Genomic DNA, 13,848 nt, shown 5'->3' on the forward strand with positions numbered 1-13,848 from the left:
CGCGGTCAGACCGAGTCTGCGCGTTGATGTCCGAGGCGCGAAGAAGCATCGCACAGCTATCTGTTCAAGGCTGACAACGACATAGAGCCATGGGTAGAATCCTGACGAAATGCTTCCTATCGATGGTCCTCTCCGGTCTCACGGCTCTTGTCATGTCACTTGGAAGATTCAGCCGCAAACAGATTTTGATTTTTGCGACCGGAGTTTCTATATTGAGTTTTCTGAGTACACGAGTTTGCCGCTCCATGTATCTTATGGTGCCCTCCATAGTCACCAAATCGGGGCGCGTCATATTAGCGGTGTACGCTCTGGAGCAAGTGTTGACTGGTCCAATAACCGATTTCCTCTTGAACTTGGATATCTTCCTGCGAACGTGCATATGTTTCATAAAGCTTTTCCTGAAATACACTATCGGTGAGTCTCTCGAACGAGGTCCGCGCTCAAAACTGAGGAAACCGATGACCTCAAGTTCCTCGAGCAGAACCCCATCCCCTTTTTCTGCAGACTCCTACAAACTGTGCTTCGATCCGGCATTCAAAGTTTTCTCGGATATAATGAGTAAAGACCGGCATGATGTGTTCAATTACACCGAGTCGGACATGTCGTGGGTCTTTGACGTGACCAGCTCTGAGCCTTTGACCCAAGACCTCGGGTTTAATTTTCTGAGTTTGAATATAAGCGTAACCCAGCTGGACTATCTTCGCATCACCTACCGCGAATACCAGAACTGGGTGAACAAGCTGCGCACAACCAAAGACTTGGGTGAGGTTCACGTCCAAGCTGCCTATCGAACCGATATCTTTTCCCGAATCGCGGACGGAATCATCCGCTCGAACCGAAGCGTACAGCAAAAGAGCGAAATTATCTTTCACAGGCGGTGCTGAGGGCGATCTCCGGGTCCGCTGCGAGATACTGCTGTTCCTGGCCCATCTCCGTTGCGTAGAAAAAGTTCACGACTCTTGGCCGCTCTGTGATTGGGGCCCGGGTGTGGTTAGAGAGACTTGCCGAGAGGTTTGTCGGCCAATCATCGTCATGTTGACTGAAGACTTCTGCGGGACTGAGAAAGTCACTGATCAATTCCATGCGTGTGATAATTTAAAATTTCCCGAGTGGTTCGCGCGGAACAATTCTTTCGATATCGCTGGAGTGAACACCGAGAGATCCACTCTGGATGACGCTTACAACGAAGCTTCGAACTACCTCAGAACATATAGGGCACGTACTGCTCTTCTCGGTAACATCTTAGAAATAGCTCTCTTGCTGATAACGCCCTGTTGTTTCGTCGTCATTTATGGCTTCCTTCATAAATACCAACATTATCCCAGCTTCCACAACTGCTACGTTTACGGAGATTTTGGAAAATTCAGCGAGCAATCGGGTCTCAGGCTGGATGAGAAGGACTTGAAACGTGTCGCAACCTTCTGGACACCGAAACCGCTGGATAATGAGTGGCATGGCATTGAGCGTCTTGTTTTCTCGAAGGTTTGGCTGACTGTGGTCCTCGGCATATGTGCGCTCAGCGTCAACCATTTGATGGCGAACGTCTTGAAAGTAATGAAAGAAGAGAGTCGACTGTCTGGCGTGTATAACACGGAGCAAAATCTGAGCGTTCAAGTCGTAGGGATCGGTATCGTAGCCAAGTTCATGAGATCATTCCTGGGATACCTTGTGAGTTCGAGTCGGGTCTCGAGCAATGTGGACACGGCTGTCTGTCTCGTCTCGGGACACGACTCTGGGAAAACTGGCCTGATTCTGGGAATCTATGTCTTCATGGTCTTCACTTGTGTCGCAGAAGTATATGCGTTCCGCCTCAGGTTCCTTCTCTGCCGCTATTTCTACCCCGAAGCGCACCGACGTAGGATGCTCTATCTCTGCCACGCTATTTTGCTGTGGCGATCTCAACGTGCTGCTATCGCGGTTGAAATGACGCGCGCGAGCCCAATTGAATGATCCATACATGTGTTTCTGGATTCGGCCATGCATGGTGACCCTACGCAGCTCAGAATTATAGGGAACAAGACTTGTGCCCTCCGGAAGAGGCAGCTTTGCCTGGACCTTGCGAATCAATTTGGAACTTGCTCGAGCAATTGCGTCTTTCAAGGGGAATATATGTATGGATAGATGTATGGATTGATGTTTTGCCATTGTATTCAGGGACTCCTCACTCTTCTATCACCAATTACGGTGATTATGAAACAAACATATGAAATAATTGATGATGCTATATATACTTATGCATGAGTATAAACATGATGCAGTCATCGCGAAAGTCTTCCATGAATGGTTCTCTGCGTGATGGGCGGTCGTCGGAATCCTTTGTCGTTGAAAGTGAAACCTGTGTGTCTCGCTCTCCTTACCGACATAATGCTGGTGCTGACTCGGCGAACTTCCAGTCGCGATTCTGAACCCGGGTATCCTCCCGCACAAGCAATCTATACACTGGATTCTAGATCCTAAAGATCTTCAGGGGGCTGAGGGAGCTCCTCGATCTCCGAGGGTCAGTTCGGGGAAAAGGACAACGACGGGAACATTCCTCGGCGCGAGATAGCTTTCTTTCGCACGGTTCCCCGAGCCAATAGAGCCCTGTCTGGCTGCGGTTTGCTTTTGCCGGGAAGAGCAAGGAGAGGAGCCCGAGATCGAAGACTGCAGCGATTTCTTTGGTGCGCCGCATCACCGGTGATATCGCGCGGCATCAGTTGACTGTCAGCCATCGATATCCCTCCGCGTCGGGGCAGGAGAGGCTAAATTCCTATTCACGGTATGAACTCCCGGAAATCTGTGAATTTCGGGGTTTCCGTAGTTATGAATCGTATTATGACCATGATTCCAGCCTTCTCCTCGGAGGAGAGTCATAGATGATCAGCCTACGGCACCCAAAGACGAGACTGATGAATGTCGTTCTAATCATCAAGGCCTAAAACTGATTATAAGAGAAAATCTAATAGGAGTCTGCCTCCCGAGTCCGCTCCCCGCCAGAGAGATGCCTGCTCAGATAGCGTCTCCAGCGATGAAATCATCATACAATTGATTCTGACCCCTCGACGTTCGTTCCACCAATATTTTCAAGCCGACTCTGAACGAATCGAGTCGGGAAATCAGTCTTATTGGAATTCATGGGAAATTCATAGACCATTTATGAATTGATTCATATTCATATTTAAGCTCACAGACTTGTGATTTGTGAATTTGTTCATATTCATGAATATGAATATATGACCCTGTCTGCCCCAGAGTGGTCGACTTTTCGTTCCTCATTAAATTCCCTCTTGCGCTCCCTGATCCCAAATGTGTTGTCCCCAAGATCTCTCCAGAGGAGGATGCTTCCGTAGTTCCAAGGGTTTCGAGGGTTGCGGATGCAAGTGTATTCCCGGTACTCATTTCATTCCCACCTCCTCGTGTAGCTCCCACAGCGCCTTCGACTTCCGACCTCCCTTTCCAAGCTTGAGTTATCCGGGTCATCCCTGATCTTGCTGATAAAAAAACTTTCGAGAACGTGGCGGCCTTGCAACGAGAAGGTCGAGGATTTCCCAAAGAAAGGGACTCGATAACTTCCCGCAGTTGCATGACATTCGATGATGGAATTCTAATCCAGACCGACCCCCGGTGGTATCAGAATGGATCGTGCATTTGGTACTCGGACCGCAAATCGATGACTCCGACGGAAATGTTCGACTCGTAGACGTGAACCTCGGAGCCTGTGTTTTCACGGACCTATTCAGCAGCTGATCGGAAGCAGCTATAGAAGAGGAGTCGGAGGGAAGATATTCTGGAAGAGGTCCTGCTCCCTTTCTCCCTTGCAGCGGTCCAGTGTGCATCATGGTATCGTCAGGACATGGTCATTTGTCATGGTCGGAGAAAATCCTCCGGAACGTGCGCAAGCTTATTCGCAGTGTGGCGTCAGAGCCTCGGCGAGTATTAGAGTCGACCCGTGTGCACTTCATCGAGAGCGAACTTCTTGTTTCGTAGATGGCAGCCCATGAGGGAACCTATTCTCCATTCCGTGTGAATTTGCAGACGAGGAAACGAAATCTGTGTATCGTTATCATTATTCACGGGTCATGGCAGATCGCCTCAAGTAGTTTATCCGAGGCAGGCTATAGTGACCAGGAGTTCCAGGAGTGATCGGAAAATGATCGCTCCGATCAGGAATCATGCTGCCTGAGTGAGTGAATACCCGGGACATACCGGAACATTCTTTGAGGTTGTGTTTTATTACAGCATTCAGGAATTTAACAATTTGCTCAATGAGGGAAAAACATCGTCGATCGGGTCGAGTGACACTGAGCTGCTTTGTGCACATGAAGCGCGACTCCACGTCCCGGCTCCGTCCCACTATTTCTCATTTCGAGGGGAACATCGCATGAATACGATTCAGCAGAGTGGCTGTCTCCGCTTGATTGTACCTGGCCTTCATCAAACATAGTTGTAGCATTGCTAACATCTGCGGAGAAGTTGAATGCATTGTTTATTCTCGATTAGTAGTCCCGAACGATTTTTTTTGTATTGAGGCCATGGAAGGAATATAGAACAAGTCTCCCAGGAGACGAATCGCACCTTCTCCTTGTACGTCCATTCATCGTTGAATCTCTCATCCAGTTCAACAAGATCACCCGTTGACTCTCGGAGGTTCCGTATGAGCTCCAACACCGTTTCCAGCGGTGGTCCAACCGAGGCTTCGCCGCGTACTATCCGTGGCTTCAGTGAGAATGGGCAATATTCGGCAGTGATGTGATGCTTCTCAACTACGAAACAGGTCATGCAAGCGCTAAGCCGATTCGCCATCTACGGAGAAAATGGTTGAATTCATCATTTCAGCCCCCTGTGCGAGTCTGCGACGAATACCACACAATCCTTCCTCAAAATGCTCACCTTATCGGTCCTGTGGTACGGACTTATAATTAGAGCCACGAACGGAGCGCCGGCCCCTGTGAACATATCTTGCATATCCACTTGCGAAGTGAGGTCTCGCATCGATGGTTGCGGCGCGAAGTTCGGATGAGAATGGTACCATCCTACTACATCCAAACCCCATCCACGCAACGTCTCGAGAGCCTCCCACTGACTGACTGTAAGAGCGATATGCTCGTAATCCACATCTGGATGAGAGACCGATCGAGCCCTCGACTGAGAACACGCGTGAACGTACCTGGGTCCATGTCGCACTCCTGGCCACTGGCCACAGCTTTCGTCGGGAGGGCTGCTATCACGCGCAGATGGCCTTCTTGATGGTGTCCCCCAAGCAAGCCCATCACTTCGGACGTGGATTGGTGAGCGTGCGCTTGAGCGACGAGAAGCGATGAAGCATGAACTTCAACGCTGCGAATGGGTCAAAGAAAATTATCAGCCGATCATGTTCCTCGTGAGTGGCGTCGGATAGGCGAAAACTAGAGCTAAGACACAAAAGTAACGCACTTGAATGGTTGACAGCCCCCGTCGTAGCGCAGACAAGTCACGAGCTTCAAAGGGTGCGCCGGTCTTGAGTTCGAGGAACGTTCACCCTGAGCCTCCTTCGTTATCAATGTCTTGGATATAACTTCTCCGGTGACGCTATCGTGCTCCATCGTACATCCGCCGATTTGTATGTCAGCTTGGCTGACGAACGACGGATTGACTTTCCTGCGCTTCCGAGTGTTCGGCGGTGCCGGAGGTGATTTAATTGTTCCTCGCTTATCTTCTTTGTTCGTAGGTTTTTCACATCCAAAGTTTATGGCACCGATCTTCTCCAAGTAGTCGTGGATCAAACCGATGCAATTAACGTCACCACAATTCTTCAAACCTATTCTTGACGTCGTTTTGTTCAGGTAATTCGGTTTCTGCTTCCTCCATTGTACTAGGATGTGATTCCTGATTCTAAGATAGCGGTCTGGGTTTTTTTGTGCGCTCTTTCCGTTAAAGTAGTCAGGGTTGGCTTCTTGCTCAAACGGGAGGATTCGGTATGGGTCGAGGAGTAGCTCCGCGTTCGGAACTTGAGTTCTCGACGTCGAAGCGCTCGCTGCTGCACAGGGCATCTGGAAGATCGAAAGAATTTTATTCGACGACGTTCCCTGCGGAGGGGCGAGTACCGTAATCCTCCCGGTTGAATGGCATACGCGCGATTTTCAAATCTAATTTATCCTCCAAAGAGCAGGGCACTCACCCGTCTGAAAGCATTAGTGTTCACAGAGACCAGTTTCTCTATGTCGATTTTGGATTTACTGAGTGGTCTTCCGGACGGCGCAGCGGTCCGCTTCTGCACCGGATCATCACCATCGTCGACCTGAATCTCTTCGTCCTCGTCATCGGCGCTCTTACGGATGGTCACTAATTCGCCTGAACAAATTTTTTTCTTCAAGGAGCATTCTTCCGATATACCAGGGTCCGGTGATCCCCGGGCGCGTATTGGGGATTTCTACCGACCTGCATTCTGTAGTTCTGAGCCTTTTCTTGAAACTGAAGGTCCCTCTTCGAATGTCAAGGCCACAGACGTGTTTCGTCGCTTCACCATTTTCCTACCGCGTATATCGTTCCTCCGGGACGTCTGCCGACCCGAGAGCGAAATGATTTTCTTCGCGTGCACTTTCACTTCTAGCCCGCTCCGGTTCAACTCCTTCGCGATCTTCGTCCATTTCTCGCCGTGCTCGTCCAATAGTCGAAGGAGAGTTTCTTCCTCTTCAGGACTCCAGCACGATCTGCCAGAGGGCGAGTCGAGAAATGAACAACGATGAGACGAGTTGCTGTCTTCCAGGAGAATTCGTTCGATCTCATTGCGTTGCTCTGCGGACTGATTCAATGGAGAGAGTCTCGATTAGTCCAAAGAGACCTCATACACCGAATGATGATCATACGTCCCTCGAGGAGTCATGACAGTTCACAGGCGCGGTATGCTTACCATGTCAGGGTCAAGGATCCACAATGGCTTGAACTCATTTTGGAGGATAGATGAACTTTCGCTGAAGGTTCTGAAACACGTTCCATTGAGAATTAGTACAGTTAGAATTCCTCAAAGTGACAGTCATCCCTTGCCGATCGTCGGAGGGCTTAGTGTGACTCAATCTAAGCCTAAAATGATTGCAAACTCACGTAGAATCGAGCGAAAAGTCTCCCTCGATGTCAATGGTGTTATCTTCAGCCATTGTTTACGTATTTCCGCGATATGGGCGCCGCCATATTTGTTTTTGACTTCTGAATCTGTATCGGATTCTGACTCTTACATGACGCAGACTCTGGACTTATTTCCTTCTCGCAAAGGAAAAACTCCGTATCGCTCGAAACGATGGTTTTGATCCTACGCGATGAGCCGGCCGAGCCGTCAAGGGTGGGAATATCGGAAACGTCGCGATGACACTTCTTCAGAGCGCAACAGGGGCGGCCATATTGGCAAACGGCGCTGTAGTCAGCCCAGCGCGGGCCACAGAACTCAGAGTGAGAAGTCTTCGGGATGAGAAATCCGAATTTCACAGAGCACAAAGCCATGATAAGAACTTCGAACTGACAATTGATCGTCGGAAGAACGTGTGCAGTCGGTGAAGGTCTGAAACGTGACATAATTCTAGATTTCGCCTGCCTAAGCGCTAAGCATGCTAAACTCGTCTAATCGTGTTCCCCCTGCTTCGTCATTAAGAATGAAGAGGGAGAAGACTGTCGGGATTGTTATGCAAGCGTTTCAGATTCACAGTCTCTCCGATCGCGGAGTCATTCCGGCCAAGGACGAACCCTAGGTTCCCTCGCGGCCAGTCACCCCACCTGAATGTTCTGCCAAGGAGTTGGGAAATTGATGTAAAGCAACCTCTGGTGCATACTCTCCGGAGTTTTTGAGGACCAGGACGGATTCCGGAGCGCGGCGATCTCATGCGACCGATATCATCCCGCAGTTTGACGATGCCGTCATTTTCCTCCCTGAGTGGGGCCTCAAGGCTCCGGAGGCAACCGGATGCCCAAGGGAAGTTCCAGGAGACCTTCAGGAGAGTTTCGTTCTTCCGATCGGAGGGTCCATCGGTATGCAGATTGTGATCGGTCGGGGATCGAACCGTGCCGCTGAACATAATACACAGGTGTCAGGACTATGAGGCGCGGAAACTTCGAGAAAGACGGCGAATAAAGGCAAGCGCCACAGACAACGGATTTTCCGGCTCGGTCAGTGCCGGCATTTGGCGGGGCATGATCGTGGCCCCACTTCCGTATTGTTCCGTCACGTATTGTTCCGTTCTTCTTAGATCAGGCGGCTGCTGGATGCGAATCGATAACCCCCTGAACGGTGCAGTGTCCGCGGGAGCCATGCCCATCCGCTGCACGTGGAATGCAAACTGCTCACTCACAGTCAGTCTACTTGTCTATCCGTCGTCAGGACGTCAATCAGGGAGGATGAGGGAATCGAGACTTTGGAGCGATTTCCCTTTGTCGGAGTCCGTCCGAAACTTGTGGTCAAGGTGGAGGCTGGATGGGTTCAAACACCGTGATCAATCTTGATCAAGTTCTCTTGGAATATTTCGGTCATTAGTGCTAGGCCGTTCGGTGGAGCTCCGGTATGTGCGAGGCGAAGGTCGAACGCCTCCGAGTCTAAGGCTCCGCTTTCCTCGGTAGAAAGACCTTGGCCTCGAGCGGGCCCGCGATGGTCTGTGAAGGCTTGCCCCGAAATCAGAAAGGACTGTGAATTGCAACATTTTGCTGTGGAGGATCAATTTATCCTACGTCTCGAGGGTTTTTCAGAGAGGAGGCATCAATTGAAGAGGTGCATCCTCCTGACTCGATATTCTACCTTCCGCTGTATCTACCGTAGGTCGGATAGCAACTGAAGTGCGAAATACGTGTGGAATGAGATTGGGATCTGGACAGTGCAACGGGTAAGGCTATCGGCTACAGTATAACGAGCTGACCTACAATTAGGTAAGGATCATCAGAAGTGCGAGTCACCGAGCTACTGAGCTCGGAATAGATGCCAGCGAAGTTGACGTTTCTTGGTATTGATGAAGGTGGAAAACTCGCCTGGCATGTCGTCGTCGGACCTCCTTGACAAGTGTTCATGGCCTCGGTACTTCCCCGAGTGACATTTGCGGTTCGCTCAGTCTCTCGGCGGACGGCCGGACCCTTCAATCCTCCGTCTGCAGACAGGAAGCTGAGCAATCTCGGAACCCGTCTGAAGATTTTCGCTGCACAGAACCCTCAAGGTTCTAGGAGTTGCAGGGGGCTCGATTCTCAGCTCACCGGAAGGACTCCAAAGTCCTCAAGTATCTTGCACATTCCCCTACGGGCGTGTTCATTGGTATGGATCTCCCTTCGGATCGATATCTGGTCTTTTATAATTCACTCGGTTGGTTGTGATTGAATCATGGGATCGTAGAATCCTGGAAACACCCTTCCTTAGTTCCACCGGATGTCCAAACCTCCTGAGTCGTCAATCCGGAAACTCTCTGATCTTGCTCGACCTTAGAGCCTGTGCCAAGTCAAGTATCGCGCATTTATGCGCTTACACTCACAACTGCTGTCATGATTCGACATTTTCATTCTCACACAAGTCCCCCCAGCCGTCCGTGAGCCGAGGTTCCTTGGGAGGAAATTCGAGAGTGTCATGGTTTTCATTCATTTATTTGAGGCTTCTGTCTTGCCGATCCATGCTTGGTGAGGGTAAGGCCTCATAGAGAATCGCATCACATCAGTGCGTAACATCCGTGCACCCATTCCACTCAGCCAAAATACACACATATGAGGACCAGAGGCGCGCACACGGGGGGGCAAGGGGGCCACGGGCCCCACTGAAATTCTTCGGTTTCAATGTTGAAGTATGGACCCCGAAGAGGCGCGTCATCATTTTTGGTTGTCTGCCCCCCCCAAAAAAAAATTCTCTGCGCGCCCCTGATAAGGACCACCCGACCCACCAGCAGATTCGAAAAAATGCCGTTTGGTTTTTCAGGATCGGCCTGCGACTATTCTGGCCCGGGAACCGAGGGCGAGGGAGCACGATACTCGTCTGGATTCCGGAGCGTTTATTCTGAAGGGCACCGAAGTACTCGAAATCCGACTGCTTTGGCGATCGAGACATCTGCATCCAATCAGATGAATCCCAGTTCTTCAAGAATGTACCGACATCAGGTTTTATTCGACTCGGATGACGACACTGTCTGACCTTCCTCAGCATAGCCCGCAGCGATCCCGTCCCTTCCTTGTTTCATTGCGGCCACAGGTGTCTGACCGACCTGAGGGTCCAGCCCTTTCCAAGATCGTAGACTCAGGGCATCCCCTGGAATTGGAAAGTTATAACCCGGTCGGGACATTTGAGAACCGTTACGAGATGCCTTGCATCTTATGGTAATCGACGTGGGATTATTCCCTCCTCCTTCCCAGGATCAATTTACCTGCTCCACCGTCGTGCACTATCGAAATAGTTTGTTCTTTTTTGATGAGGGTCCCACAGCTAGAGTCATCGTGAGCCTCAGCCGACTTCGCTGAACCGCCTCCTACTCCTCGGATTCGACCAGACACAAGAGACATGTCATACTCTCGATCAAGTTCGAAAGTGTCCGGAGGTTCAACATAAGCGCACCCGCCTTTAAAATGGAGAGTAGAGTAAATAAGATGCAGTCTGAGCATGGAACTCGACGCGGGTCGAGCTTCCCGAACGGACACGGATGATCATAAGCCTCTATGATTTTCGACTGACCAGGCAGAATGTCGTCGAAGTTGGTGAAGTATTGGGCGCCCCATTCCCGATTAGGATTCAGTGCAACTTCGAGCTCGTAGGGTGTGATCACAGGCCGATAGAATTCTTTTGAATCGAAGAAAGTATTCTCAGGACACGCAACGTAGACATAGATGTCGATCTGGAAGATGTTTAAGATTTTGATTCGAGCGAAGGCATCGGATAGACTCCGCGGTAAATGAACTACACAAGGAAGCTTCTGAGATTACCTCTTGAAAATTCGCGAGTTTTTCCACGTTGAGTTTCCCCACGGCGAGTGTGTAACTCCGCTTCCCGGCTTTCTTCACGAGAGATCGCAGATGCGCTATAGCAAGCCGGAAATTCTTGACCCCCAGTGTCCCCACGAGGATTCCTATGATGGCTGCATCCTTGGCTTTCTCAACTAAGTAATGGCGTCGCATCAGACTGCGCGATATCGTTAAACCTGCAACATAATAAGTTCAGGGGCCATCGGCGAGACGGTCGCGAGAAACAAAGCAAAACTCAGAGGAGTGAGTTTCCTGCATGAGGAAGTTCGACGAGGACTTGCTACCCTCAAGAGATAATCTTGAGCAGCGTTCGGACCTCCGTCACAGCTTGTGAATGACTCTCCGCAAATCAGGCGGAATCTTTCCCAGGAATCCTCGTAGACCCAATCGTCGAGCAAACTCATCACTCCTTGACGTAGTATGTGCTGTGTGGATAGAGTATTCATGGAAAAATTCTCTGCAACCCCGAATCGAATTCCTCTATTCTTAACGCGGGGTGGTGAGAGCAGAAAAACGAGGGAGGAAAATACCTTCTCGGCGCAGTTCAGAGGTTTCCGGATTGAACGACCACATCGAGCTCCATGAGCTGAAGTGGAGAATGAAACTCTCGAGGGCTCTATTATCTTCACCTATCCAGAGTATCGGTCTCGGATGTTCGGAAGAGAGAGGCCTGTCCGTTTCAAATCGCCGTCTCAATGCGATCTGAGATCCATCCTTGAGGGTATCGATCTCTTCTTCTCCTGGGTTGAGCGGTCTGCCGATGATTGCGCTCTCCGGTAGATATTCTCTTAGCGCATCTGTGGGATTATCGGAGTTGGACAGTTCCCCATGGTGAGGCTCGCTCCGTAATCAGTCGAATATACTTAAGAAGGCGGACGTTCCTCGCCACATTCTCACTCACCGAGATGAGAGCAGTACTTGGTATCTACGAATACCAAAAGATCATCGTATCTCGTCTCGGCGTTCAGTGTCTTCCTGAGGGGTTCCCAATCGACTCGATGAACACCGAATATCAGGAGAGCTTCGAGTGTTGAAGGGGAAGAAAGGCATGAATGCCCGAAATGTATCACAGCGTCACACGACGAGTGCTGTGCCGCAACCTCATCTATACAGCAACTGGAAAAGTCAACGAGGCTCTTATGTACAAATTCTCCGGTTGACAGATGGGTTCTCCGGTAGCATCTTCCCTGGAATACGACGGTCACGGACTGGACATATCCGATTGAACTAATGCTCGATAATCTCAGACTAACCTCCCAAACGAAGTGTCGGCCAAGATGTAAAGTTTTGTCTCAGGTACTAGAGCTGTAAGATATTTCACTGTTTCCACTGCAAGAGCGAGGAGCTCATCTGGAAACTGCAACGCCACGCGCTGTAGAGCCTTCGCGCGTATCCAATCCGCGCATCTTTTCAACTCGAAAAGCTCCTCAATGTCGTGTCCTTTGCTCGCAACAGGCTTTCGCTGAACATCGAGCTTTCTCTGGATAACATCCTCAGCAGAAGATGAGAAGGCCACCGACATGCTATGGACCTATGGGAGTATTTATTGCTGGTAATTCTCTCAGGATCCAGAGAGGAGAGTCCGCCCTGACTGGCCTCTAGCTCATCGAGAATTTTTTTATTGCAAGCCAAAATAAATCTCTCGAACTCATGAGCTCGCATGTGCGTGAGTTCGATTCATCTATGCGGTCCCGCAACGCACTGTCGCCGATCTTCACTTCACCGCGGTCGCTCCGACTGACAGTTTCGACCATTCTTCTCCAATGAATACAGACGAAGAAGTAGGCCCGGGAGCTCACAAACCGCGCGTTCAAAGGATCTTTTTCGGAAAAACCATCTGGCTAACACACCTGATGATGCGAGATGCGAGGCTCTTTTCAACTGTTGCGGGCTCTTTGTTTTGGTTCAGGAGGCGCCAAATTCGAACCTCACGCTCCCTGCCCGATCGGTTTGCGAGCCGTCGAAGAATCACCCGCCGACACTCTTGGAATTTGTTGAACACCGGGTGCGTCTAATTATTCAGATCGTATCCCTCCGCCCATGAATCAATCTCCGGAACTCGTACGGCGAAGACGGCTCTCCGTCAGGAAGATTTTCATCATGTCTAATAATAATAATTGAAGATGATATCGTAGCGCAGAATCATCCTTGAGCCTTCCACAGATCAGGCCCGCTGAATCGGTCAACGATGTCGAAGCTCAGCCCGGATCGAGTCCGGATGGAGAACCTCTCTTTGAGGCCGGATGCGATGAACTCGTAATACCTGATAGAAGACGATGGATCTGGGAGCGTTCCCGCTGATTGAATTCTCGTATTGAAGCTATGGTTGCTCCTGGGAAGGAGATCATCGAACATTTACGAGCTAGGAGAACGGGAGTTCGACGAGTTTTTCTCGCTGGAAGACTCAGAATGAAACGGACGATTTCCAACTGAATCCAGATTTTATACGGTTCCATTCATCAGATACTCAGCGATCGCAACCGAATGAGCTGCAATCGTCGCCGAAGTGATGAAATATTTACAAAAAAGGTTATTTACAGTATGCGCGTCAAAGTGTACAATATGTCGATAGCGGGTCGAATGAGTGAATCATACTTTCTGAATCGAAATTGTCAATTGATAGAGCTCGCCCAAGCTATCGGTGTGGTTCCTTGGATTTTCGGTGATCATTGCAATCGTCATCCGGATCGCTCTCATCGGAACAATCACAGAGGCGATGCTGAATGTTCGCTTGAAACGTAAAAATGAAGACTCGAAGTAGTCCAAGCCCCTGAGCAGTTTCCGAAGAAAACATGAATCCTCTCCCCTCTCACGGCTCGCTACCAACCACTCAATCAAGCAATTGATGGATTAATGAATTGATTGATTGATTGAGTCAATAATCAGAGATAGGGGTCAGGCGCGCACAAAGTAAGCCTAGAACACTTG

At 50.0% G+C, this 13,848-nt stretch overlaps 3 protein-coding genes across 3 annotated transcripts; 1 reads left to right on the plus strand and 2 right to left on the minus strand.

The window, feature by feature from the left end:
* Positions 1 to 245: 245 nt before the first annotated feature.
* Positions 246 to 1,950, plus strand: LOC100906928 (uncharacterized). Its single transcript, XM_003741564.1, has 3 exons — positions 246 to 414; positions 505 to 762; positions 875 to 1,950. Exons 1-3 carry the CDS (start codon positions 246 to 248, stop codon positions 1,948 to 1,950), a joined length of 1,503 nt encoding a protein of 500 aa, XP_003741612.1.
* A 2,232-nt stretch (positions 1,951 to 4,182) lies between these two features.
* Positions 4,183 to 7,113, minus strand: LOC100902726 (histone H2A deubiquitinase MYSM1). The gene is made up of 9 exons (XM_003741537.2): positions 7,060 to 7,113; positions 6,869 to 6,938; positions 6,397 to 6,760; positions 6,137 to 6,309; positions 5,413 to 6,008; positions 5,147 to 5,316; positions 4,870 to 5,066; positions 4,555 to 4,782; positions 4,183 to 4,441 (listed from the first exon to the last, which is right to left on the minus strand). The coding sequence occupies exons 1-9, from the start codon at positions 7,110 to 7,112 to the stop codon at positions 4,340 to 4,342; spliced, it is 1,953 nt and encodes a 650-aa protein (XP_003741585.2). The 5' UTR covers position 7,113; the 3' UTR covers positions 4,183 to 4,339.
* A 2,840-nt stretch (positions 7,114 to 9,953) lies between these two features.
* Positions 9,954 to 12,781, minus strand: Dph2 (Diphthamide biosynthesis 2). Its single transcript, XM_003741566.2, has 8 exons — positions 12,771 to 12,781; positions 12,174 to 12,451; positions 11,822 to 12,036; positions 11,451 to 11,717; positions 10,882 to 11,096; positions 10,634 to 10,793; positions 10,329 to 10,520; positions 9,954 to 10,213 (listed from the first exon to the last, which is right to left on the minus strand). Exons 2-8 carry the CDS (start codon positions 12,440 to 12,442, stop codon positions 10,062 to 10,064), a joined length of 1,470 nt encoding a protein of 489 aa, XP_003741614.1. The 5' UTR covers positions 12,443 to 12,451; positions 12,771 to 12,781; the 3' UTR covers positions 9,954 to 10,061.
* Between the last annotated feature and the right edge of the window lie 1,067 nt (positions 12,782 to 13,848).

This window comes from Galendromus occidentalis, unplaced genomic scaffold, assembly GCF_000255335.2.
Source record: "Galendromus occidentalis unplaced genomic scaffold, Mocc_1.1 scf7180000077185, whole genome shotgun sequence".
Lineage (NCBI taxonomy): Eukaryota > Metazoa > Arthropoda > Arachnida > Mesostigmata > Phytoseiidae > Galendromus > Galendromus occidentalis.

Coding starts and splice junctions, on each gene's coding strand:
- LOC100906928 (XM_003741564.1), top strand. CDS start 246: ATGTATCTTATGGTGCCCTCCATAGTCACCAAATCGGGGCGCGTCATA. Junction 415..504: donor TTTCCTGAAATACACTATCG/GTGAGTCTCTCG, acceptor CTTTTTCTGCAG/ACTCCTACAAACTGTGCTTC. Junction 763..874: donor GCGCACAACCAAAGACTTGG/GTGAGGTTCACG, acceptor TATCTTTCACAG/GCGGTGCTGAGGGCGATCTC.
- LOC100902726 (XM_003741537.2), bottom strand. CDS start 7,112: ATGGCTGAAGATAACACCATTGACATCGAGGGAGACTTTTCGCTCGAT. Junction 6,939..7,059: donor GACTTTTCGCTCGATTCTAC/GTGAGTTTGCAA, acceptor AACGTGTTTCAG/AACCTTCAGCGAAAGTTCAT. Junction 6,009..6,136: donor ACACTAATGCTTTCAGACGG/GTGAGTGCCCTG, acceptor TCGATCTTCCAG/ATGCCCTGTGCAGCAGCGAG.
- Dph2 (XM_003741566.2), bottom strand. CDS start 12,442: ATGTCGGTGGCCTTCTCATCTTCTGCTGAGGATGTTATCCAGAGAAAG. Junction 11,718..11,821: donor CAAGTACTGCTCTCATCTCG/GTGAGTGAGAAT, acceptor ATAATCCCACAG/ATGCGCTAAGAGAATATCTA. Junction 10,214..10,328: donor AGTGCACGACGGTGGAGCAG/GTAAATTGATCC, acceptor TTCCAATTCCAG/GGGATGCCCTGAGTCTACGA.